Source organism: Somniosus microcephalus, chromosome 15 (assembly GCF_052327205.1).
Source record: "Somniosus microcephalus isolate GS21.2 chromosome 15, FLI_Smic_1.0, whole genome shotgun sequence".
Lineage (NCBI taxonomy): Eukaryota > Metazoa > Chordata > Chondrichthyes > Squaliformes > Somniosidae > Somniosus > Somniosus microcephalus.
This window is the reverse complement of record NC_141001.1, coordinates 56,783,413-56,807,527: the sequence shown is the minus strand read 5'-3', so window position 1 is coordinate 56,807,527 and position 24,115 is coordinate 56,783,413. Positions and strand designations below refer to the sequence as shown.

At 45.2% G+C, this 24,115-nt stretch overlaps 1 protein-coding gene across 6 annotated transcripts in view; it reads right to left on the bottom strand.

Annotated features, from left to right (window-relative positions):
* Positions 1-24,115, bottom strand: part of abcc8 (ATP-binding cassette, sub-family C (CFTR/MRP), member 8) — a 581,396-nt gene that overhangs the window by 72,195 nt on the left and 485,086 nt on the right. For all 6 annotated transcript variants that reach the window (XM_086007823.1, XM_086007824.1, XM_086007822.1 and 3 more), the window contains 5 exons: positions 21,494-21,592; positions 16,711-16,795; positions 13,035-13,115; positions 3,062-3,199; positions 205-330 (listed from right to left, as the gene is read on the bottom strand). In XM_086007823.1, the coding sequence (XP_085863949.1) occupies positions 205-330; positions 3,062-3,199; positions 13,035-13,115; positions 16,711-16,795; positions 21,494-21,592 (529 nt within the window). The remainder of the gene's footprint in view (positions 1-204; positions 331-3,061; positions 3,200-13,034; positions 13,116-16,710; positions 16,796-21,493; positions 21,593-24,115) is intronic.

Genomic DNA, 24,115 nt, shown 5'->3' with positions numbered 1-24,115 from the left:
ATTGGATCACCACTGAAAAAATACAATTCTGTTTTAGCTTCTGACAAAATGAAGCATTTTTGTCTATAATATATTGTGGTTTTAGTTTCTTTCTTTTGTCGCTGTACATATAAGGTAAAAACAAGGGTCAATCACAAAAAATGCCTAAACTTGTTTTGATATAATGTTATAAGTAAATCTTTGTGTCTGAGAAGATTGAAGAACCTTTTCTAGTTCCTGATCCTGCCTGTTCATTAGTGTTTTCCAAAGTTCGAAGAGTTCAGGATCAGAATTCTGGATATCCTTGAGGGTCCCTTCTCTCTGAATAGTACCATCCTTCATAGCTATAATCTATGGAAATACAAAGCACATTGAAGAAAACATACACCATAGAATTAGTCCGAAAGGTAAACGTTACTGAGCATTATACTACCTTTGAAAAATATTATGTGACATCCTAAACATAATGGCCTAGAAATTCAATGCTTTAACTCCAGTCGTTAAGGCCAGTTTTGTAGAAAAAGTGGCAGCCGCCTTGCTCTCACCCACTTCCGACGTGGAACGCGGCGTCCGCCGTATTGGGCAGGTCGGCAGTGCTGTCGTTGCCTGCGCTCGCCACAAATATTTTAATTACCAGGAGTGTGACGTTAATCGGCGTGCAACACCGAATTGACGCACGTTCATCCATTTTGGAGCTCGCCGTCCTCTCCAAAGCACAACCGTGCGTGCAGCCATTGACAGCGCGTAGAGCCAGGAGAAAGCAGCGGTGAGCTATAAACCGTACAATAAACAGCTGCTGAGATAACTGGTAACTATGGAGAGCTCCGACTATGTAATTGGAGAGAAAACTGCTTCCAATGAGATGTATCAAATCTCCCCCCGGTCAGTCAAACAATACAGGAGGTAAATACTTTTAAAATTAACTATACTGTACTACAATAGTAAGAATCTTAGGAAAAAATTAAAGCTGCGTTTCCTTAAATTTTACACATTGGGTTTTCTAGCTTAGGAACTGATAAAATAATATACAAAGTTTGGAAGTCTGTTTTTAAAAGACTTAACACCACGTTCTCACCAAGAGCTCTTCAAAAGTCTGCCGTTGTTAAAAATTTAATTGAACTCTCTTCTGCATGATTTACACCAGTAAACTTCTGACCAAGAAGTTCATGCTCTCCTTTTTCAAAATTTATTTCAATTGATTTCTCATGCAATGGTTTAACAACATCTATGCCACAGTCTTTATATGCGGTTTACAGGCCCTCCAGATCTGAGCCTGTGCTTTAAGACCCACTCACCAGGGAGTCAATCCCCTATGTGATATGCAGGCTAGTACACTGCCACTGCTAGCTGCAAGATGGTGCGTCCCCATCCCCTTCCTGCACCATAGTGGAGCCCAAACCTCCCAAAAGCAAACATCTGGGTGCAACATATGTGAACCTATGGTAGCCAGCAAAGGTGGGAGTACCAGGCAGTCTGGTACCCATTTGTGGACCCCACACAAGACCCAGACAAATGTCCAAGAAAGTAAGAGGGACAAACAAATGCCCTCTAATGTGCCACAATGGAAAATGCTCCAACCCTATCAGCGAACTCGATACCTCCTGACCCAGCAAAACCCAGGAGCCGTGACCAAATGATCTGAAACAGCAGATTGCCCGAGAACGCCACACCGATTCTTTAGACATGACCTTTGGCCTCCTGCTAAGGTTACTGCTGGAAAGAGCTTCTGCGTTCCGCTCATGTAAATTAGCAAGCAGCACCAAAGTACCGGTGCTGCCTATGCTCTTTTTGTGGGCAGCCATTAACCTCAGCCCGTGGTGGCACCGGCTGTTTTCTGGCCTAATCGAATTTCTAGGCCAACAAATAGTAAATGGCACAAGCATCCTGATCCTGGAACAAAGATGACAGGGTCTTAAGCTGGTCATCATTTTATACATGGGACAAGACTTGCAAAGTAAATATTTGAATTCGATGATTTATTGTCATTTGGATGGATTGCTGAAGCAATCTAAAAAGGATGTAAATTGGATCAAAATAATTTCTAAGTGCATTTTGTATGAACAATAAAATGAATTGTTTCTGCAGTGTTGTGAAGTTTTAAGTGGGCTCAGTTCCTGAAATACCCTGCACCAGAATGCCCATTCTGTTGATTCCCAGAGCAAATCTCCATGGCAAGAGATACACCACAGTATCATGCTGAAGCGATATAGGAACAGATCATTATTGCATCCCCAATTGTGCTGCATTTAGATTTTCTGACTCCATTGCTGGATTCTTGGAAAAAGAATGCTGGGCTCTGAATGGGCATCTAGTCTCAGTGTTCCAAATTTAACAATGGCACAGATGAATCCATAGGACCATAGAAGGAGGACATTTGGCCCCATCATGTCTGTGCCGACTATTTGCTAGAGCAATCCAAAACTAATCCTACTGCTGTCTCCACATAGCCTTGTATTTTCCTTTGCTTTAAATATTTGTCCACTTTTTTCTTAAAAAGATGCAATAATATCTGCTTCAAATACTTTGTGGCAAAGCATTCTATGCTTCAACAACTCTTCTAACCTTTCTCTCCAGCTGTGACAATGCAATGCAGTTACCCGGGTATTTATTCTCAAATTTGACAGAAGTGTCTAATGGCAAGAAGGTAAAAATGATGATTTTTGTATGAGAGCTCTATTTAAATGGACTCAGACATGGGCCAATAGCAACAGTACTTTATTCCAAGGTATTTCTCTTGTAAGTTTCCACCTGTTGCCCCAACCTGCTTTGTCTCCTTACAAGCCGTCCCCATTGTCTACATTGGCTCTCCCTCTATTTGTACTCACTCAGCATTCTTTTTTACATTACTCATAGCTGACTTATAACCTTATATTTTAACTATATAACCCTACAGTGATTACTGCTAGAAGTTACTATGGTGCATGTTTAACAAAAACCACAAATTCTCATCATTTTGAGCCATCAATATGCTATCATATGTAAAAATGTGTTTGACAATGTTTGCAATAGATTTAATCATCAGATTCTTGCAAACACCATTTACAAAACCAGAATAAGAAATTAAAAATGGAGGCCGTCTCACCCAGTCTGCGTGGGGCAGGTACTGCAGCTTATGAGTGACCAACACCACAGTCCGTTTCTCCTCTTGCAGCAGCTTCAGGATTCCATCTTGCATAAGGTGGTCACTCAGGTGAATGTCCAGTGCTGAGAATGGGTCATCCTACCAAAACCAAAACTTGATTAATATTCAATTTAGTCCCTTCTCTCAACTGCATTGGAGGATGCACTAACATGACCCATGTATAACAAGAATATTGTGTGACTTTATAAGGATCACCAAACACATATTTATGGCTTTAATGCTTCTTGATCACCTGTTAGAAAAGCAGAGAAAGGGACCTAAAGCTTTACGTTACAAAAGATCCATATAAAGTGGCTCTTCCCTGTAATACCCTTATGTGGAACCTTATATCCTGGGTGATAGAATTGTAACAGAAATGATAAAAGTTAGATTGAAATTTAACTAATTCATCTATTCTTAATTGGGAAATTATCTCTAGGAAATGTATTTTACAATAGTTATTGCATAAAGCAATGAATTACATGTCCTACATCGGAGTGACTGCTGCCAATGAACAGGAAGCAAACTGGAAGACGTGAAGTCGCTTTATATTATGTCACTGCAACTGCGCATGCGCAACTCTTCGTTTCGCTGGCAGCCGTCGTGTCCTACATACATAGCTGCTGTGGATCGTAAGTTAGAGGCAAATGAGGAAGACCTCCCGGAAAGTAACACCACCCCCTCATCACATTATCTGTTTCTTAAATTATTTCAAAGGTCTCCTGTTCCCTACACTACCAGAAGTATATTCCATGTGTTAATCACTCACTGTGTGAAGAACTTCCCAGATTATTCCTAAATTTGTATTTTACTTGGTTGAACTTGTGCCCTCTTCTTCTATGCTCATGGGTTAACTTGAAGTGGTGTTTCAGATTTACCTTTTCTCTACTGGTTAATATATTTTATTTCTCCTTCAGGTGCCCTGTTTCGGTCCCTCTTGCGCCCAAGTTTCTCCAGTCTTTCCTCATAACTCAGTCCTCTGACCTTAGGGATCAGCCTCTTGGCTCTTCTCTGCATTATCTCAACTGCTTGAATGTCTCAATTTTAAGATCCCAAATGTAAACATTTAGATAAAATGAATGCACGAAAAAGTGCAAAAACATTTTGGTTGAGTTTTCCTCAAACTAATTGGCCAAACCATGCTGGAGTGGGGCATCTCGTGGCACACACCATTAGTTAGACTTTTCCCTGCACCCTCTGGCTCAGAATGTTTTGTACATTAACTTGCCGGAAGTGTGAACTTATAAGATTGGGAGAAGGGGAAGTGCAACGAGACCTGGGTGTCCTTGTGCACCAGTCGCTGAAGGTAAGCATGCAGGTGCAGCAGGCAGTTAAGAAGGCAAATGGTATGTTGGCCTTCGTAGCGAAAGGATTCGAGTACAGGAGCAGGGATGTCTTTCTGCAGTTGTACAGGGCCTTGGTGAGACCACACCTTGAGTATTGTGTGCAGTTTTGGTCACCTTATCTGAGGAAGGATGTTCTTGCCATGGAGGGAGTGCAGCGAAGATTCACCAGACTGATACCTGGGATGGCAGGAATGACGTATAAGGAGAGATTGGGTCGATTGGGCTTACATTCACTGGAGTTTAGAAGAATGAGAGGGGATCTGATTGAAACTTATAAAATTCTAACAGGACTAGACAGACTAGATGCAGGAAGGATGTTCCCGATGGCAGGGGAGTCCAGAACCAGGGGTCACAGTCTAAGGATAAGGGGTAAGCCATTTAGGACTGAGATGAGGAGGAATTTCTTCACCCAGAGAGTGGTGAACCTGTGGAATTCTCTACCACAGAAGGCAGTTGAGGCCAATCCATTAAATATATTCAAGAAGGAGTTAGATATATTTCTTAAGGCTAAAGGGACCAAGGGATATGGGGAGAAGGCAGGGACAGGGTACTGAATTTGGATGATCAGCCATGATCTCATTAAATGGCGGAGCAGGCTCGAGGGGCTGAATGGCCTACTCCTGCTCCTATCTTCTATGTTTCTATAAAGGCGTGACGAGGGCTATGGGGCATCTGGGACCTTAGTGAATGGTTTGACTAACAGTCTATCTCCTTAACCAATGAGATTTAAGGATTGAGAAAGAAAAACAGGAACGACAGAGAAGAAGGGTGAATTAGAGTGGGTGAATTAGAGTCAAATCAGGTCCAGAAAGAGAATCAAAGAGCGGGAAAAAGGATTGGATTAAGAGACAGAAAGGAAAAGTAATAACAAATTTAAAATCTGACATTTTAAAAATCTCCATCAACAATTTACCACATGCAGGAATAAGATTGAACAGTTAAAAATGTTCCATTTCAGGGCCAGAGAGGTTAATTGGCATTGCATTAACAATGATCAAATTGTTAACATTTGTTAAGTTCCGGCCCTAAATTTCTGCGGCGAGTTTAATGGGTAATTAATGTGAAAATGCAACAAGTTCTTAAAAATAACAGGGAGGTTAAGGGCGAGATGCCGTTTGTGCGAAGCAAGTGGCGGAGTGCCGTAAATTGAGCAGCAAGTTCTGGAGATTCACAACTGGCTGTCTGTAGGGCGGAAAAGCCTGCTGCGGGAGGATGGAGCCGAGGGAAGGGGTGGGGGGGGGGGGTTGGGTTGGGTTGGGGGGGGGGTTGGGTTGGGTTGGGGGGGGGGTTGGGTTGGGTTGGGGGGGGGGTTGTGTTGGGTTGGGGGGGGGGTTGGGTTGGGGGGGGGTTGGGTTGGGGGGGGGGTTGGGTTGGGTTGGGGGGGGGGTTGGGTTGGGGGGGGGTTGGGTTGGGTTGGGGGGGGTTGGGTTGGGGGGGGGGTTGGGTTGGGGGGGGGGTTGGGTTGGGGGGGGGTTGGGTTGGGTTGGGGGGGTTGGGTTGGGTTGGGGGGGGGGTTGGGTTGGGTTGGGGGGGGGTTGGGTTGGGGGGGGGGGTTGGGTTGGGGGGGGGGGTTGGGTTGGGGGGGGGGTTGGGTTGGGGGGGGGGTTGGGTTGGGGGGGGGGTGGTTGGGTTGGGGGGGGTTGGGTTGGGGGGGGGTTGGGTTGGGTTGGGGGGGGGTTGGGTTGGGGGGGGGTTGGGTTGGGGGGGGTTGGTGGTGGGGGTGGGGGTTGGGGGGGTGGGGGTGGGGTGGGGGGGGTGTGGGGGGGGGGTGGGGGGTGGGGGGGTGGGGTGGGGGGGTGGGGTGGGGGGGTGGGGTGGGGGGGGTGGGGGGGGGGTTGGGGTGGGGGGGTGGGAAGGGGGGTGGGGGGTTGGGAAGGGGGGTGGGGGGTTGGGAAGGGGGGTGGGGGGTGGGGAAGGGGGGTGGGGGGTGGGGAAGGGTGGGGGGGGTTGGGGGGGTGGTGGTGGGGGTTTGGGAAGGGTGGGGGGGGTTGGGAAGGGTGGGGGGGTTGGGGGTGGGGGTGGTTGGAGGTTGGGTTGGGGGGTTGGGTTTGGGGGTGTGGGGTGGGGTGGGGGCGACAAAGATGATGGTCAGGGGAAGCAAAATGATGATGGGGGTATGAGGGGGGGGGTGGGGGGTTTGGGGGGGGGTGGGGGTTGGGGAGGGGGGTGGGGGGTTGGGAAGGGTGGGGGGTGGGGGTTGGGAAGGGTGGGGGGTGGGGGTTGGGAAGGGTGGGGGGGTGGTGGTGGGGGTGGTGGGGGGGTTTGGGAAGGGTGGGGGGGGTGTTGGGAAGGGTGGGGGGGGGTTGGGAAGGGTGGGGGGGTTGGGGGGTGGGGGTGGTTGGAGGTTGGGGGGGTTGGGTTGGGGGGGTTGGTTTGGTGGGGTTGGTTTGGTGGGGTTGGGTTTGGGGGTGTGGGGTGGGGTGGGGGCGACAAAGAGATGATGGTCAGGGGAAGCAAAATGATGATGGGGGTATGAGATCACAGTGGAGGGGTGGGTGGTGGTCGGACAGATTGTGGAGGGGGTTTACAGGCAAGCTTCTTGGGCCTGGGGAAATACTCCTGCTCCCCGAGGCCCATAAGAAGTACTGTAAAGGCAATTACCTTATGGATCCAACCCTTCTCACTTCCTTTTATCTGCTGGGTTTCCCAAAGGCAGGGAAACCTGGCCAACGAGTTAAAAATAAAAATGCACTTAAAATGGAGCCACACAGCCTCCTTAAAAGCTGTTATCGACTGACCCGCCTCCCAAAAGTGGATGGGTTGCCCATCCCCCGCCCTGCCTCCATTAAAACCAGTTTGAAATGTTTTAAATTGTAGATTCTCACACACACAAACACACCCATTTTTGGTGTTAAAAGTCAAATTGCTTCAGCAGTTCAATGGCAAGAACAACAACATTAGTCTTCTATCTGTACTGGAGTTACATATTGTGCTAATTTAGTTGGAAAAACCTTGAACTAAAATAAATCGACACACATGAATTAAAACAGAGCAGATAATGATTCAAATCTTCCAAGTCACTTTTAATTTCAAACCACACTTAATTTACATCCTCTTTGTGTAAAGTCAGGGGTCTAGCAATTCATTTGTCCCCGGGGATTGCAATGCGTTAACAACCCACCCCCATTCGGAGGACCGCAGGCAGCACACAAACTTTGTGCTGTTACAAGTTTGTGCGAGGATAGCTCCAATTAAAGCTAGTCTGCACTGCTTACAGGCAGTCTGCACCTCTTAAAAGGGAGGCGCATTCTGCCTACAGCAGGTTATTGCACTGGCTGGGGAAGACAGTGGAAAAGTACTATTACTGATGGCACAACAGGGAGGAGAGCATGCACCAAGGTTCTCTAATGTAGCACTGGAGGCCTTGGTGCAGAAGGTCAATAGGAGGAGAGAGGTCCTCTTTCCACAGGGGGCCAGGAGGCCCTGCAGACAACAGAGCAAAGTGCAGTGGGAGCAGATAGCCACTGTGGTGAATGCCAGCAGTGTAGCCCCGAGGACGTGGGCGCAGTGCAGGAAGAAGTTTAATGACCTCACATGAGTGGTCAAGGTTAGTGAATTCATCTTCCAATGCCGTATCCCACCATCTGCACCACTAGCCTCACATATTACTCAATGCACCACACCCCCATCACTCATCTACCAACAATCTCTACCAAACACGACTCATACTTCACATTCATAGCTTCACTTCACCCTCACACACTTACCACTGCTGCAAGTCTCACACCCACATCTCACAGCTTGTACACACTTTCAGCTATTCAACCATGACAGGCTCATCACCCAAACACATCGCACCACATTCACTGACACTGACTTCCCTTTCTCTTGCAGGAAAATGTGGCACAAAACCGGTGCCAGCAGAACCTAACCAGCAGGGGATAAACTCGCCTGCATGACCTCACCCCCATGGAAGAGATGGTGCTGGTCATTCTTGGGAGGGGCATGGCTGAGAGCGTGGGCAGCGGTGGGGCTGAAAGAATACAAGATGCCGGTATCCTCATCCGTTGTCCTCCTACTCACATCCCACTTCCCCCTCATCCCACAATCTCTTCTGATTTACAAGCTGCACATGGTGTAAGCCTGCACCTTTTGCTCCCCCCCCTCCCCTCACCACAACCCTATCCTTGTGCCTTTCTCATTTCAGAGACCCAAGAAATCCAACCAGTGGTTCAAGAAGAAGTGGGAGAGGAGAGTGATGAAGAAGAAACAACATAGTCATTTGATCTGACACTCGCAGCCACCAGCTCAGATACTGGCACTGCATGGAGTTTAGAGGGTAGCTTAGAGGTGGGATCTGCACGTGGTGAGTCACCGGGCATGAGTGTGCTAGAGCCAGGGTAGGGGGGAAAGGGTAGCACAGACGCCAGCTCCCCGGAGGGTGAGGTTGCACATGAGTTCTGCTGCAGAGGATTCAGATGAGGACTTCGATGGGGTGGCCTGCAGAAGAACGCTGATGGGTATTCACAACAAAATGCTTCATGCTGGAATCCATTATTAAGGAAGTGGTAACAGAGTACTTAGAAAATCATAGTATGATTAGGCAGAGCCAACATGGTTTTATGAAAGGTAAACTGTGTTTGACAAATTTATTAAAGTTTTTTGAGGATGTAACTAGCAGGGTAGATAAAGGGGAACCAGTGGATGTAGAATATATGGATTTCCAAAAAGCATTCGATAAGGTGCCACATAAAAAGTTGCTAGGCAAGATAAGGGCACATGGGGTTGGGGGTAAGGTATTAGCATGGATAAAGGATTGGTTAACAGACAGAAAACAGAGACTAGGGATAAACGGGTCATTTTCAGATTGGCAGACTGTAACTAGTGGGGTGCCACAACGATCAGTGCTGGGTCCTCAGCTATTTACAATCTATATTAATGACTTAGATGAAGGACCGAGTGCAATGTATCCAAGTTTGCTGACAATACAAAGCTAGGTGGAAAAATTAGATGTAAGGAGGATGCAAAGAGCCTGCAAAGGGATATCGACAGGTTAAGTGAGTGGGCAATAGGGTGGCAGATGGAGTATAATGTAAGGAAATGTATGGTTATTCACTTTGGTAAGAAGAATAGATAAACAGAATAATTTTTAAATGGTGAGAAACTATTAAATGTTGGCGTTCAGAGAAATGTGGGTGTCCTAGTACAAGAAACACAGAGAGTTAGTATGTAGGTACAGCAAACAATTAGGAAGGCAAATGGCATATTGGCCTTTATTGCTAGAGGGTAGGAGTACAAGAGGAAGGAAGTCTTGCTACAATTGTACAGGGCTCTGGTGAGACCACACCTGGAGTACTGTGCATAGTTTTGGTTTCCTTATTTAAGGAAGGATATACTTGCCTTAGAGGTGGCGCAACGAAGGTTCACTAGATTGATCCCTGGGATGAGAGGGTTGTCCTATGAGGAGAGATTGAGCAGATTGGGCCTATACTCTCTGGAGTTTAGAAAAATGAGAGGTGATCTCATTGAAACATACAAGATTCTGAGGGGGATTGACAGGGTAGATGTTGAGAAATTGTTTCCCTTGGCTGGAGTGTCTAGAACCAGGGGGCATATTCTCAGGATAAGGGGTAGGCCATTTAAGACTGAGATGAGGAGGAATTTCTTCACTCAGAGGGTTGTGAATCTTTGGAATTCTCTGCCCCAAAGTGCTCTGGATGCTCAGTTGTTGAGTATATTCAAGACTGAGATAGATAGATTTTTAGACTCCAGAGGAATTAAGGGATATGGGGATAGGGCAGGAAAGTGGAGTTGAGGTTGAAGATCAGCCATGATCTTACTGAATGGCAGAGTAGGTTCGAAGGGCCAAATGGTCTACTCCTGCTTTTATTTCTTATGTTCTTATGTGCATTAGCAGACACGCCAGAAAGCCTGAGCGCAATGCCAAGGAGCATGGAGTTGTCCGGCAACAACCTTGCACAGGCCTTTGCGCAGAGCTTGGAGCCCATTCTTTCCAGCATGGAAGGGGTGGACAGATCCATTCGCGCACTCGTGGACCCAAGCATCATGCAGCATCTGATGGCTGATGTCTCAGCTTCCATTGCAGCACAAGCAGAAACCACCCAACGTCTGAGTGCTGCAGTGGAAGCTCAGACTGAAGTCATGCAAGCTCAGCTTGCTGCCATGCAAGCTCAGACTGCTGCCATTGTGGCTGGGTTTACCAGTGTGGAAATGGGCTTGCACGGTGTCACAGCAGTTGGGCAATATGTCTTCCAACAGATGGCTAGGAATGCTGAGGTGCCGCCCCAAGGGAGTGGCAGTGGCTCTGTGGAGCAAGAACCCACTGTCCTCTCTCAGGATGACAGCATTTGTGCTCCTACCACTGCCACTCTGCCAGTGCCCTTGGTATTGTCCATCAGCCAGCCAGCCCAGACTGCTGCCGCCCATGCCGAGGTGGTGCATTCCACAGCCGGGCCTTCTAGCCCCAGAGGTGCATGAGGTCATCCTGCAAGGCCATCTGCTGTTGCCCCCATTTAAAGCCAGCAGCCTTTCATCAGACATGCTGCAGCCACTGGGATAGGACTTCATAGAGCACTCGGACAGGCAAAGGCACACTGAAGACAGGCACTAAGGGAATGCACACGGGTGATTAGTTCACTTTGTTATGTTATATTGGATGGATTGATGGATAAACTTGGATTGGAATGTTTCTTTTGTGGTGGCTTTTGTTTCAGCATTGTGGCCAAGAGGATGCTGTGATGGTCAGTAACAGATGGAAGGTAAGGTGTGGGTCTGTTGTTGAATGGGGAAATTGAGGGTGTATTCACTTGTACTGCAGATGGATGAGTTGATCACGGACAGCTTGGGCAGAAAGGGGCTGTCTGGGTTGCTTCCTCCCTTCCACTTCCTCCTTTTCTGCTTCCTCTTCCTCCTCTTCCATTTCCTTCTCCTCAGCTGGTCGCTGTATGCCTGGTGGCAAGAGCTGTGCCCTCATGATGAGAATACAACAGACGAATCTTGAAACGCGTTCTGGTGAGTACTGCATGGCTCTTCCAGAGCAGTCCAGGCAGCAGAAGCATTGTTTAAGGACGCCAATGGTCTGCTACATCAGATTCCATGTGGCAGCATGGTTCTCATTGTACACATGCTGGCTACCTGTGGTTGGGTTGCGTACTGGAGTCATGAGCCAGGTGTTCAGCAATAGCCCTTGTTGCCCAGTAGCCACCCTCTGGTTTGTCATTGCGGCTTAAAGACTGAGGGAACAGTGGACTGGCGCAGAATAAAAGCATCATGACTGCTGCCAGGATACTGGGCATTCACCATCATGATGTGCTGAGCACATTCAGCGAGTGATAACCTTTGCGATATATCTTAGCATTTAGATGCGGTGCCCACAAAGCCACGTACATGCAGTAGATGGCGCCCTGCACCATGGGGATGCTCACTATCCTGTCAAAGCCACGTGCACTCTCCAACTGCTTCTCTCTGGTCAGAGAGAAGACAATGAACTCCCCTCTTCTAGCATAAAGAGCGTCTGTCACCTCTCTTATGCAGCAGTGGACGGCAAACTGGGAGGTGTTGCAGATGTCACCTGCTCCAGCCTGGAAGGATCCTGATGCAAAAAAATTCAGGGCCACGGTCACCTTCACAGCCACTGCTGTCCTTGCCCTGGAGAGAGACTGCAGGTCTGGTTGCAAGAGGTGGCAGAGTTCTGTGAGCACCTTCTTCGTAAAGCGCAGATGCCTCACACCCTGCTCCTGGCTCAGGCTGAGGTAAGAGACTTGCTCTCGAAAGTCCCTAGGTGGGTAAGGCATCCTGCTGAGAGCCCTTCACGCCCTACGCCTCCTCCCTCTGCGAGCAGCTTGTCCTCTTCTTCGCTGCCTCTGCTCCATCTCCCTGTTATGCTGCAGGCCAAGGGGGATGCAACTAGAGTACCCATGACTGGGAGAAAGTAGTCTCACCAGAACCCTTGAAGTCATAAACAAGGCCTTCTCCACTTGCAGCACCACTCCCTGTCACCTCACCAACTTTAAACAACTCTAGAAAGCTCCAAACACTTCCACAAACTTAAACAGAGTCAACAGGAATTAATCAGCAACTCACCTGAGACTTTAAGTATCGCTGGTAGAGGGTCATTGCAGCTGCTAAACACATGTTCAGCTGTGCGAGGTTTACACAGGATGTTAGTTCCGGCATTGAGGACGATAATGGCAGCGCTGGCGTCAAATCAGCGTTGTATGCTTATTGACGTTGCGATCTCCCTACTCTACATACTTCTGGCGCTGCTCCCAGCGCCGCGCTAACGCCCTCACCAAGATGGCGTCCGGCGTGGCCACACCACAAATGTACACGCGTGGCTTGGATGCTATTTTCAACCCAAAGCGGGACCTGTAGCGCCCAAACAACGGGTGCTACGCAATCAAATTTTTAGCCCAGGGTGTCTATACTAATGACTGTTTGTTTTCATGAAGTCAAAAGTTATTCCAGCTTAAGCATCTTTAAAAATACATTTTTAACATTAGTAGATTGGATTTTAAATTGAATCTGCATACTTAATTACTGATTAATTGAAAATGAGAAACCTAACAAAGAATTCTAGTGTATAAGACATGCATTTTAAATAGAGACAAGTAAATAACCGAACCCACCAGAAATACCACATTAGTTCGCTGGTACAGGGCTCTTGCAACACTAATACGCTGACGCTGTCCACCACTTAGGTTGATTCCCTGGGGAGAAAAAAAAAATCAAAACAAGACAAACTCAATTCAGCCACTTAACTACAGCAAGCGGAACAAAGCTGTATAGACTCAAGTTCATTCCCCACAAACCCATTAACATTTAATTAGAATGAAATGAAGAGGCTCACACCCTTCAATATTGGTACACGATTAAAGCATTTATTTAACCTGATGATATGCCCAACAGATTGCAGGATTTTAACAAGACACTGGCCATTTCTTATCTCCCCATCTAGGTTTAACCGTTAGAGCTCTGCATGGAATGGCAAAGTATACGCAATAGTACTGCCCAGCATCTGCATAGGTGTGCAAGATTGTTTGGGGGACCTGCAAAGCATCATAGAGCAAACAACAATTTCAGGGCATCTTGTGGGGGAACCCCCAATTACAGAGAGCCTCAGCACATTGAAGTGTTGAAAAGAGTTCACAAAGAGCAACAAAGATGATTCAATGGCTTACGGCTCAACTTGGCTCAGCAAGCTTTCCTGTGAGTCATGAAGGTTGTTGAGTTCAAGCCACGGGACGGATGATGACAGCCTTCTCGCGGCCCACCCTGTTACGTGATCTTAGATCACAGCTAATGTTGTCTCAAAGGACACCGAACCCGTCGTTAAATTGACCTACTTGTGGTAGTAAACCAAGCAATTTCAAGCCACAGTTCAGGACTTGAGTACGGAATCTAGGTTGTGTACTAAGGGAGTGCTGCCCTTCTAATGAGACATTAAACTGAGGCACTATTTGCCTTTTCCACTAGTTCAAGTGGATGTCAAAGTTCTCATATTCTAAGAGGAGCAGCAACTTCTCCTGGTACCTGGCCCACATTCCTCCCTCAACCAACATCACCAAAAATAACTTGCTTATAAAGCTGGGTCTATTTACTTTAGAGATGTGCAGACTCCGGGGCAATCTGATATTGGTGTTTAAAATGACAAAGCAACTAGACTGTGTTCATACTGACAGAATAACTCTAATTTTAATTCTGGCGGGAATCTGGTGGGCGGGGGCTGAGGCAAGTGGCAAAGGGTGATCTCAGCACCATGAGGCCCGGGTGATTTTAACTCCCAGGTCTCACCTGTATGCTATTGGTGGGACTTTGCTGTGTGCAGAGTGGATGCTGCATTTGCTTACATAACAACAGCGATTACATTTGAAAGTAATTCACTGTTTATGAAGCTATTTGGTTCGTTTTTGAGGAAGGTGATAAAATGTTATATAAATACAAGTTCTTTTTTTTCTTAAGATGTGATGAAAGTCTCTGGAGGTTATATGGATACTGATATATATACCCACTGAGATGGTAAGTGCTCTGTAGTAAATGATGTATCCAGTGCTGTTGGCCAGTGGTGTTGCTTGTGAAGGGTTGATGAGTGGAGTTTTGCTTGATTACATTTGGGGATTATTAAGCGTTTCTGCGGGACTGTCCCTGATGAGATTAAGTATGTAGGGTCAAGTAACTGATAGGATAGTTTGTATGTAGTCTGTAGAGGAGCTGACTTGGTAGGAGTAGCATTTTCCCATTTCATGCTTCCTTTAATTTGCTAGAGTAGGGTAGACCTTGATAGAGCGTTAAACTCATTCTATTAAATATCCCATTACAACAACTTGTTTTTATATAGCGCCTTGAACGTCGTAAAACGTCCCAAGGCGCTTCACAGGAGCATTATCAAACAAAACTTGACACCGAGCCACATAAGGAGATATTAGGGCAGATGAAAGAGGTACGTTTTAAGGAGCGTCTTAAAGGAGGTAGGCGAAGGTGAGAGACGGAGATGTTTAGGGAAGGAATTCCAGAGCTTAGGGCCTAGGCAGCTGAAGGCACAGCCACCAATGGTGGAGCAATTCAAATTGGGGATGCTCAAGAGGCCAGAATTGGAGGAGCACAGAGATCTTGGAGGGTTGTGGGGCTGGAGGAGATTACAGAGATAGGGAGGGGCGAGGCCATGGAGGGATTTGAAAACAAGGAGAATTTTAAAACTGAGGCATTGCTTAACCAGGAACCAATGTAGGTCAGCGAGCACAGGGGTGATGGGTGAACGCGACTTGGTACCGAGTTAGGACACAGGCAGCAGCGTTTTGGATAACTTCAAGTTTATGGAGGGCAGAAAATGGGAGGCCAGCCAGGAGTCCGGTGGAATAGTCAAGTCTAGAGGAACAAAAGCATAGATGGAGGTTTCAGCAGCAGATGAGCTGATGCAGGGGCAGAGTTGGGCGATGTTCTGGAGCTGGAAATAGGCGGTCTTAGTGATGGCACGGATATGTGGTCGAAAGCTCAGCTCCGGGTCAAATATGACACCGAGGTTGCAAACAGTCTGGTTCAGCCTCAGACAGTTGCCAGGTAGAGGGATGGAGTCGGTGGCTAGGGAACGGAGTTTGTGACGGGGACCATCACTGAACAGAGGCTGAATACATTCCAAGAGAAGAAAGGGGGTTAAAAAATGAATGTAAGCCACTCAAACACCCCTCATAATGGCCAACTGTAGAGAGATATTACCTGTGGTGTGGGAACAGGTCCTTTGCCTGCCCTCTCCACCAAGGAATGGTGTAATGTGTCACAGTGACCTATATCACCATGTACACTGGCTATTACATCCAGTAAAGGAGGACATTATTTCCTACAGCATCTATGTTGCTGTTGACAGATATTGCAAACCTGACCTAACCTAACCTTACAATACTGTAGAACTCTTTGTTCATAATGGAAGCTATTTTGAAAAACTCAACAGTCAAATTGCTGGGGGAAATTATAACATGAAAAATAAATTATAATAGCAAAGCATGAAGAGAAATGCTTGCTCAAGGAAAAAGTGACGTGTACACATTCTAATGAACAAAACTGGCTGAGAGCGATGATGATCTCCCGTTTCATGAACAACTATTGTGACATCCACAAAGCAAAATAGCATGATGCAATTCACAGGAGAGGACTACGACCTGACCTCAGAAAGTTATGGAGTCAGTATATCAGAGTATACTGAATTGGATTTATGTCTAACTAAAGTTACTATTTACATGTTTAACAGAATATCATAATATATGACTAACTACATCCTGTGCCATGTACTAATAGGATATGACATCCTGGTTGTAATTTTCTATCTCAACCATGCCATCACTGAGCAGAGGCTGAACACTTTCCCAAGAGAAGAAAGGTGGGGGATATCAATATAAGCCACTCAAACACCCCTCGTATTGGCCAACTGTAGAGAGATATTACCTGTGGTGTGGGAACAGGTCCTTTGCCTGCCCTCTCCACCAGGGAATGGTGTAATGTGTCAGTGACCTAAAAGATGAGTAGAAAATAAAACAAAAAAAATACCCTAATTTGCAGAGGTTGCTTCTCATAGGTTTTTACTACTTTGGGAATTACACCTGCCCTATTGCTTGCTCAAGTGGAAAGCTAATTTTAGCAGCTGTATTGCGGTTTCTATTAATTGTCAGGCATGGAAAAAAGGAGAAAAACAAACGATGACTAAAATCCAGTGACAGGCTTCTATTCAACCATCCTTCATTTTGTTTAATGGAAAAAAATATTTTCTTTAAAAAAAAAAAAAAAAAATCAAAGATTAACAATGTGGTTACTGACCCTCTCTCCAATCTGAGTCTGATCTCCCTGAGGAAGGATGTCAATATCTGGTTGAAGCGAACAAGTATCAATTACTGCTTTATATCTGTGGAGAGAGCAGCAAAGAGTCAATGGGAATCACTTTATTACATCTAGTTAATTGATTCAGAGGAAATCAAACACAAACTGCAGAGTTGGAAACTCTTACTTGGTTTTATCTGAAAGCCTAATGGATCCTAGTGATATCAAGTAAACAGTAAACCTCTACAGTGTTTTGTTGATAGTGGTAATAATTTATTTTCCACAATCTTGTATATTTTATCAGAGTAAAACAAAGCAATGACTCGGAGCTTAAACCAGGTAAGTGATGTAATTGATTAGGCAGTGATTTATTTCCACGCTCTTGTTAAGAGAAGAGCTGATCGCAAGAGGAATCAAACCTCTGGGGTAACCTTTCAAACTTAATTTTTAACCTTTCTTAAATATTGGCAAAGAACTGGCTGACAGACTTGTTGGTTCTTGCACAATAAAATGTATCTAGCATTTTAATGTTAGCAAGGGGGCTTTGCTGGGCCAAACAGCAGCACAAAGGTAACAGTATATGCCTCTAAGCAGGGTGTGAATAATGCCATTGAAATCACAAGGTAAATTAAATTCAGAATTCACTTTTTCTATTCTAGCAATCTGCCTCAACATCAATGGCAGACCAACACCACCAACTGAATGAAACAGACAGTCTCATCTTATGGCCAATTGGAGCCCAACAGCTGATTCAGCACAAGACTTATTTGAGGAAAACTGTTCTGTGGGCCTATGTCCAATTAGAAGAGGATCACAGCTGACTTCAATTCACTTTAGAGAATTTGTCATCGGAGAGGAAAGCTGCTTTTCCCATCCATCTGGGCTGCATTAGAACTTCTGCCTTTGAGGTGAAATGAAAGATTTCTCTGTCATTCTGTTCACCAAACTTTGTGCAAATACTGAATCTTTTTAATTATTCCTCATTGAGAGACCCAGACCCGGTGGTGGCTCCAGACATGTAGAACTCCTCCTCCCCAAGTCCACTGTGTCCTCTTTGAAAAACAACGTTGTCAAATCATTGAACAAACTACGTAACAGCAGTCAAAAAAACACCATCTGTCATGGTCTGTAAAACATTGCCATTTTGGTTAGATAATTGCTTACTGAACCATTAAAATGCTGCAAATATTGACAGAGAGGCAGGTTACTGATGGATGTGACTGTGCAACCTTCATTAAAAGTTATTTATCTACCACATGTGAAGTATAGTGCACCTTTATCCCCCAAACTATGCACATACTGTGGAGGAGCCACAAGAGACTCAGTGTACTTTAGTATAATCCCCTTAATTGTATTATATTGCAGCCAGGGACTGCACCTTTAAACTGATTGTTACCTTTACAGTGTGTGTTTGCCTTTATCCTGCGTGGTGACGTCATGACGCCGATCACGTGACCGCCAGTGGCGCGAAGAACGTGGGGACGTCATGACGTCAGCTTAGAGAACTTTCCAGCAGTCTTCGACTACCTGGCATCTTGAACGAACGTGTTTTGATTTCCTCCTTGTAACATCCAGCAAACTTCGTTGTTATTAAATTCCAGTCTTTTAATCCATTGAGTTGAGCTGAATTATTTAGTTAGGAACCTCCGTTCCTACAATACCATTAAAATGTTTAATTGTATTAGGACATTACTGTATCTCTGGCTGGAGGAAGGGGAAAGAAAGGCATGCACAAATTGTAGGTTAAACTGTGGAGCATATCATAAAGATGGATACAGTCTGAGGCAGAAATTCCGGTCCCTACAGGTGTGTACGCGCTGTGTACTCGCCCATAGGGCCAACGGAAATGCCGGTTTTAGGCATGCACTGCGCATGCGCCAGAAACCGGCATTTCCGATCTGTCAAGAAAGCTCTTGACAGATCCTCCGGCTGCCCGGGAGCAGGGCCTCTGCGGGTGGAGAGTTCCGTTTTTTGGAGACCCTCTGCCCGCAGAAAACACTTACAATTCTTGCGCCTGGTAAAGGCCTGCTTTTACTAGGATAAGAGTTGAAAAAAGTAAAAAAAATGTTTCCACTGGTTTATCATTTAAAAATACTTTAAAGAAAGGTAAGTTTATTTTTAGCCCTGTTAAAAACTTTATTTTTTTCAAAAAATAAAATTTTTGTTTAAAATACTTAATTTATGTAATTTAAAGTCATTTAAAAAAAGTGATTAAAAAAAAATTTATTTAAAGTTTTACTATGTTTTGGGGGTGATTTCCATTCATATATTTGACAGGTCTTCCTGCCAAACGTATGAAGAGAGGTTCCCTTCTCTGATTGGCTTCCCATGGCCCACGTGATCCCAGGGATGCTGCGAACCGGCTGCACCTCTGGGATACGTGGGCCCTGCACACCGGCAGTTTGGAGAGGCCCAGCAATGGAACTCTGCGCCTCCCGGGAGCCCTCCAGATCACAGCCCTCTGCCCGCGGGAGGCCTGCGAATTGAATTTCTGGGCCTAGTTCTTTTTCAGTCATCCAGGAGGATCCTGGATTTGACTCCAACCTAACTACACTGCTCCAGACAGTGCTTTTGGGAGATCTGCAAACAATGCTGGGAATTGGGAGCTGGAACAGGTGATCCTGGTGTATGTATGTGTGTAGGTCTGGGCAGATTTGAGCTTAAATAGGAGACCCCACTATGGTCAAATTATTTGCCAACTCTCAATGGGGTAGATCTTGACTTTGTGCGATAGTGTAAAATGAGTGATAGCGAATTGGCAGCCTGTTTTACATCTCTACCTATTTTTATTTCCATTGACTTCATAGCACTCAATCCAATCTTGAAACAAGTGTAGATGTCAACTGATAGTCCACATCACAGTCAAGTGCTAGAGATGCAAACCCCTGTATCTTTAGCTCTTTTTTCTATATTTACACAGCTAGTAAAAGTGTATCCATTAGGAGTGAGTGTAGCTGAAAATGATCATACATAAAGTGGAGCCAGTTTTTAAAATTTGATTCAAGCCCTGCTCTGTTTCTGTATATATAGATGAAGCTACTGTATTGTTTTGTTTATCTGTTGTTATCGGCTTTAATAAACTGTTTCTATCCTACTGAACAAGGCAATAAATAAGGGATCTAGCTTTACTTTGAACCCCCATTCTATAGACTATGTCCAATTTATTAATCTCTGGAGAGGGATGAACGACCACAAAGAAAACTTCCCCAAAAAGAGTGAAAATGAGCAACTGTTCCTTGACTTCTGTGGACAATCCAGGAAATGAATTAAGGAGCTATGAACCTAACATTATTCAGTCTCAACCGTTTGAATTTTTTTGTTCAGAACAGGATAGACATTCAGATGTCACTAATAGGTCAATAATAATGCAATAGACCAGGCTATCCTAGACTGTGCAGGCAATATTTTCTCAGCTCAAACTAAAGTTTATCTTCACAAAAGTAAAAGTGGAAAACAATAATGAGTACCTATGAAATCCAATTTGTTTCTATTCCTTACATGTCATCTCCTGCTTCTGGGCAGGTCATTGCATTCTGATTGATGAGAGAAAAATACAAAAGGCACAGTACACAGCTGACTTGTTGAATTTCTTGAACTGAGTTGCTTTCTTTACTCCCCTTGTTTGTGAAGGGGTTCGATTGGGTAGACATAGAGAAGATGGCCTTGATTTTAATAGGACATTTTGTGAAATTCCCAGCTTTTATTGATTACCCATTCCCTGATCCAAATATTTTGGAGTGGGGAGAAAATTTTAGACCAGGGCCAGGTATTTTTTTGGAGCTGGGCCTCCTCCTCCGTCATAACTTTGCCAGGGTTTCATCAGCACTTCCGGCGAAGTTATGGAAGTGGATCAGGACCATCTCTGCGACAGGCTTCTGCCCCCTCCCGATCTCTGCCACAGGCTTCCACGCCCCCCTCCGCCCCCCCCGCACTGACCACTGGGGACCATTCACATGGTTGTGGCCGACTCCCACTGGCCAGGTAGTCAATCTGGCCAGGTGTCAGGCGGGACTCTGCAGAGATTTATTCAAATGAGGCCCTGCCATTAAGATCGGCAGGGCCTTCACGTCCGCGGCCTTGCTGAGTTCATAACCCGTTACCGGGCTTCCCCTGCACCCTTCTCTGCCCTCCGTAAAAATCAAGGCCATCTTCTCCATGTCTAACCTATCGAACCCCATCATCATTTTAAAGACCTCTCTCAGGTCCCCTCTCAGTTTCTCTTTTCTAGTGAAGAGGCCCCAGTCTCTTCAGTCTTTCCTGACAATTGTCAGCCTTTTGGGAAAGCCATGGTGGCTTCTCTGCTCAGGCCCCAGTTAAAATGCAATTGGGGTCCTTTTGACACAATAAAACCCCGATTTGCATTAATCCATGAGACCCCCCACTTGCTTTAGGTGGGCGCCTCATCTGCCTGTAGGTTAAAATGGGAAATGGAGCGAAAGGGTCGAGTTTCGAGCGGGTAAGTAACTTGCTTGTTTTTAACAGCCCACCTACCCAGTTTCCGCCAGACGAATAGGGTTAAAATTGACCCCTGTGCCTCTCCGTGAAAAAAACCTAAGTGAGATCTGGGACTTACCATATAGAAACTATTGTGCAAGAATTCATTCCTGCTGCCTCCAGTGCACAAAACACTGATACACGAATGTCCTCTGCCAAGCTCTAATTTCATTGTTCAATAAACTAGATTAAATAAATACCGTATGAAGTCAAAAATAGAGAGAAAAGTTCCATGTTATGGAGTAATCACTGCTACATGTCTATTCTACCCTTACACAAAGTCTATTACCTTTGTTTGTTAAAAGGATTTCCAAAGGTGATGTTCTCTTCCACTGTAGTGTTCAATAACCATGGCTTCTGTGCAGCATAAGCCACAGAACTCTTTCTCCTGAGAGATAACGAAAACAGTTTACAAAATACATGCACAATGCACATAAATAAACTGCTTTGAGAAGTGCTAGTGAAGTGTGTAATATATTTAGATGATAGACACAGTGCAAAGACCTGCCTCCCCAATGTCCTGATTGATAATATTACAATATAACACATGGTGGAGACCTTTGTGAGAGACGGTGGTGCATTTTTGCTCCTGATCACAATCACCTATTCAGAACTTCCAGAGTCACTCTTGAAGAGATTTTCATTCACTTTAGAATCTTGAAGCCCATTGTCTGTTAATGATATCATGGGATTCACAGGACAACTAGAATTCCATCTGTTAGAAAGTTATTGTACTTGGGGCTTATCAACCTTTTACATTGCATTATGAGTATATACAGTAATTGGTTAAATTTGTCAATGCTTCTGATTTTCTTTACTAATTATTTAATACAACCTAACTGGTACATAGCCTGGGGAGAAAATTGAAGGATTTCCCACCTTCACCAAAAAAAAAATGCTTTTGGTGAATTGGCCTCTGGACCCACTCGTCCCATTAGATGGTGTGAGTCAGTTTTGAGATCTGTATTAAAAGCTGATATGCCATTTGTTTTCATTCTTCCGCGACATGTGCAGTTTTCAGTTTTATACCTCATGCAGATTTCATTAATAGGTAAATTGCAAGTATCAGCTCCTTGGGAATCCTGATCCATCAGAACACCTGGAGTACTGCAGGCAGTTTTGGTCTCCTTATTTAAGGAGGGAAATACTTGCATTGGAGGCAGTTCAGAGAAGGTTCACTAGGTTAATTCCTGAGATGAAGGGGTTTTCTTATGAAGAAAGGTTGAGCAGGTTGGGTCTATACTCATTGGAGTTTAGAAGAATGAGAGGTGATCTTATTGAAACATATAAGAGTCTGAGGGGGCTCGACAGGGTAGATGCAGGGAGGATATTTCCCCTCGTGGGGGAAATCTAGAACTAGGGGGTCGCCCATTTAAAACGGAGATGAGGAGGAATTTCTTCCCTCAGAGGCTCGTGAATCTTTGGAATTCCCTACCCCAGAGAGCTGTGGAGGTGGAGTCATTGAATATATTCAAGGCGGAGATAGACAGATATTTAAGCTACAGGGGAGTCAGGGGTTATGGGGAGCGGGCGGGAAAGTGGAGTTGAGGCCAAGATCAGATCAGCCATGATCTTATTGAATGGCGGGGCAGGCTCGACGGGCGAAATAGCCTACTCCTGCTCCTATTTCTTATGTTCTTATGTTCTTATTACACAGAGATTTGCCAACTTGTGACAACTGTAGTTGGGTTCTCTGCTTGAAATCAGTGTGACAATGCTCCCTGCCAGAGATAGCATCAGAAATTGACCTTGTGTAAATTCAGTTGAAGTATCCCTCCTGTCAATGAATATCAAGGAATTAGCCACTCTGTGGTTAGAATTGTCAAAATTTACAAGCACCAGTACAGACTGCACAGCTACTTCAAAGAAGTTAATCAATACCAGATGCAACAGCATCTGTGGGTTACGTAAACCTCTTACTGATAGTACTTTCAATACTTGATACAATATCAAATGCTTGGACTTGTGGTATTTGTTTAATTACCATTACCTTTCAGGGATATGAGAAAGATTTTCCCAAAGAAACATGCTCATAACCTAAACTGCAATTTTAGGATTTTTCCACTGCCAAAATTTGAGTTAAAAATTCTTAAAAAGAGATGGATGAAAATAATGGCCCAGAATTTGCGGTCCTGATGGCGATGAACTGGTAGTGTTCACCATCATTTCGCCTTTGAAACTGACCGCATTGATTTAATGCACGCGCATCCGAATGCAGAAATCCTGAAGTTGTGGTCTGTCATTTACTGCTCCTCCACAGGCTGTGCTATGCCACCACGCCACCCCCCCCACCAACTCCACCCCCGCCACCCCATCCGTGAAATCTCTTAAATCATGGAAACTAACAAAAGCTTCGGCTCTTCCGCAGTAAGTACGCTGTTACATAACCTATTAAACGCTAGACCCAAAGGGATTAGGTGTAACTAGGGTTTTAACAGCCTATTGACTGCTAAACAAAGGTTAAGGCCCTGAAAAACTAATTTCAATTTTGTGCCTTGTCAAATTTATCCATTTTAATAAAAATTTACATTTTTAAAGAACTTAAAAAAAAATGTTTTTTGTTCACCTTTATTTCAGATTTGCCTTTTCCCCATGTGATGGCCCCAATCTTTGGGCTGAAGTTTGCCGGCACTCAGAGGGCAGGTTCAGAGATGGGTCCACTGTCAAAATCCAAAAGATCCCGCTCTAAATCCGCCTCCTTGTGAGTTTTCCTAGTGCTGGCTCTGCCTGCACTTTGCAGACCCGGCACTAAGCGGCGGGTCATGCAATTGTGCTAGTTAAGAGGGTGTTTAAAGCAATTTAATCACCATTTTACCAGGTACAAAGCATTTTCCCAAGTTTTCCACGAGGCTCCCATCGCTCGGGGATCACGCCAGGTAAGTGTGTCGGGTCCTGAACAACTCTCCATTTC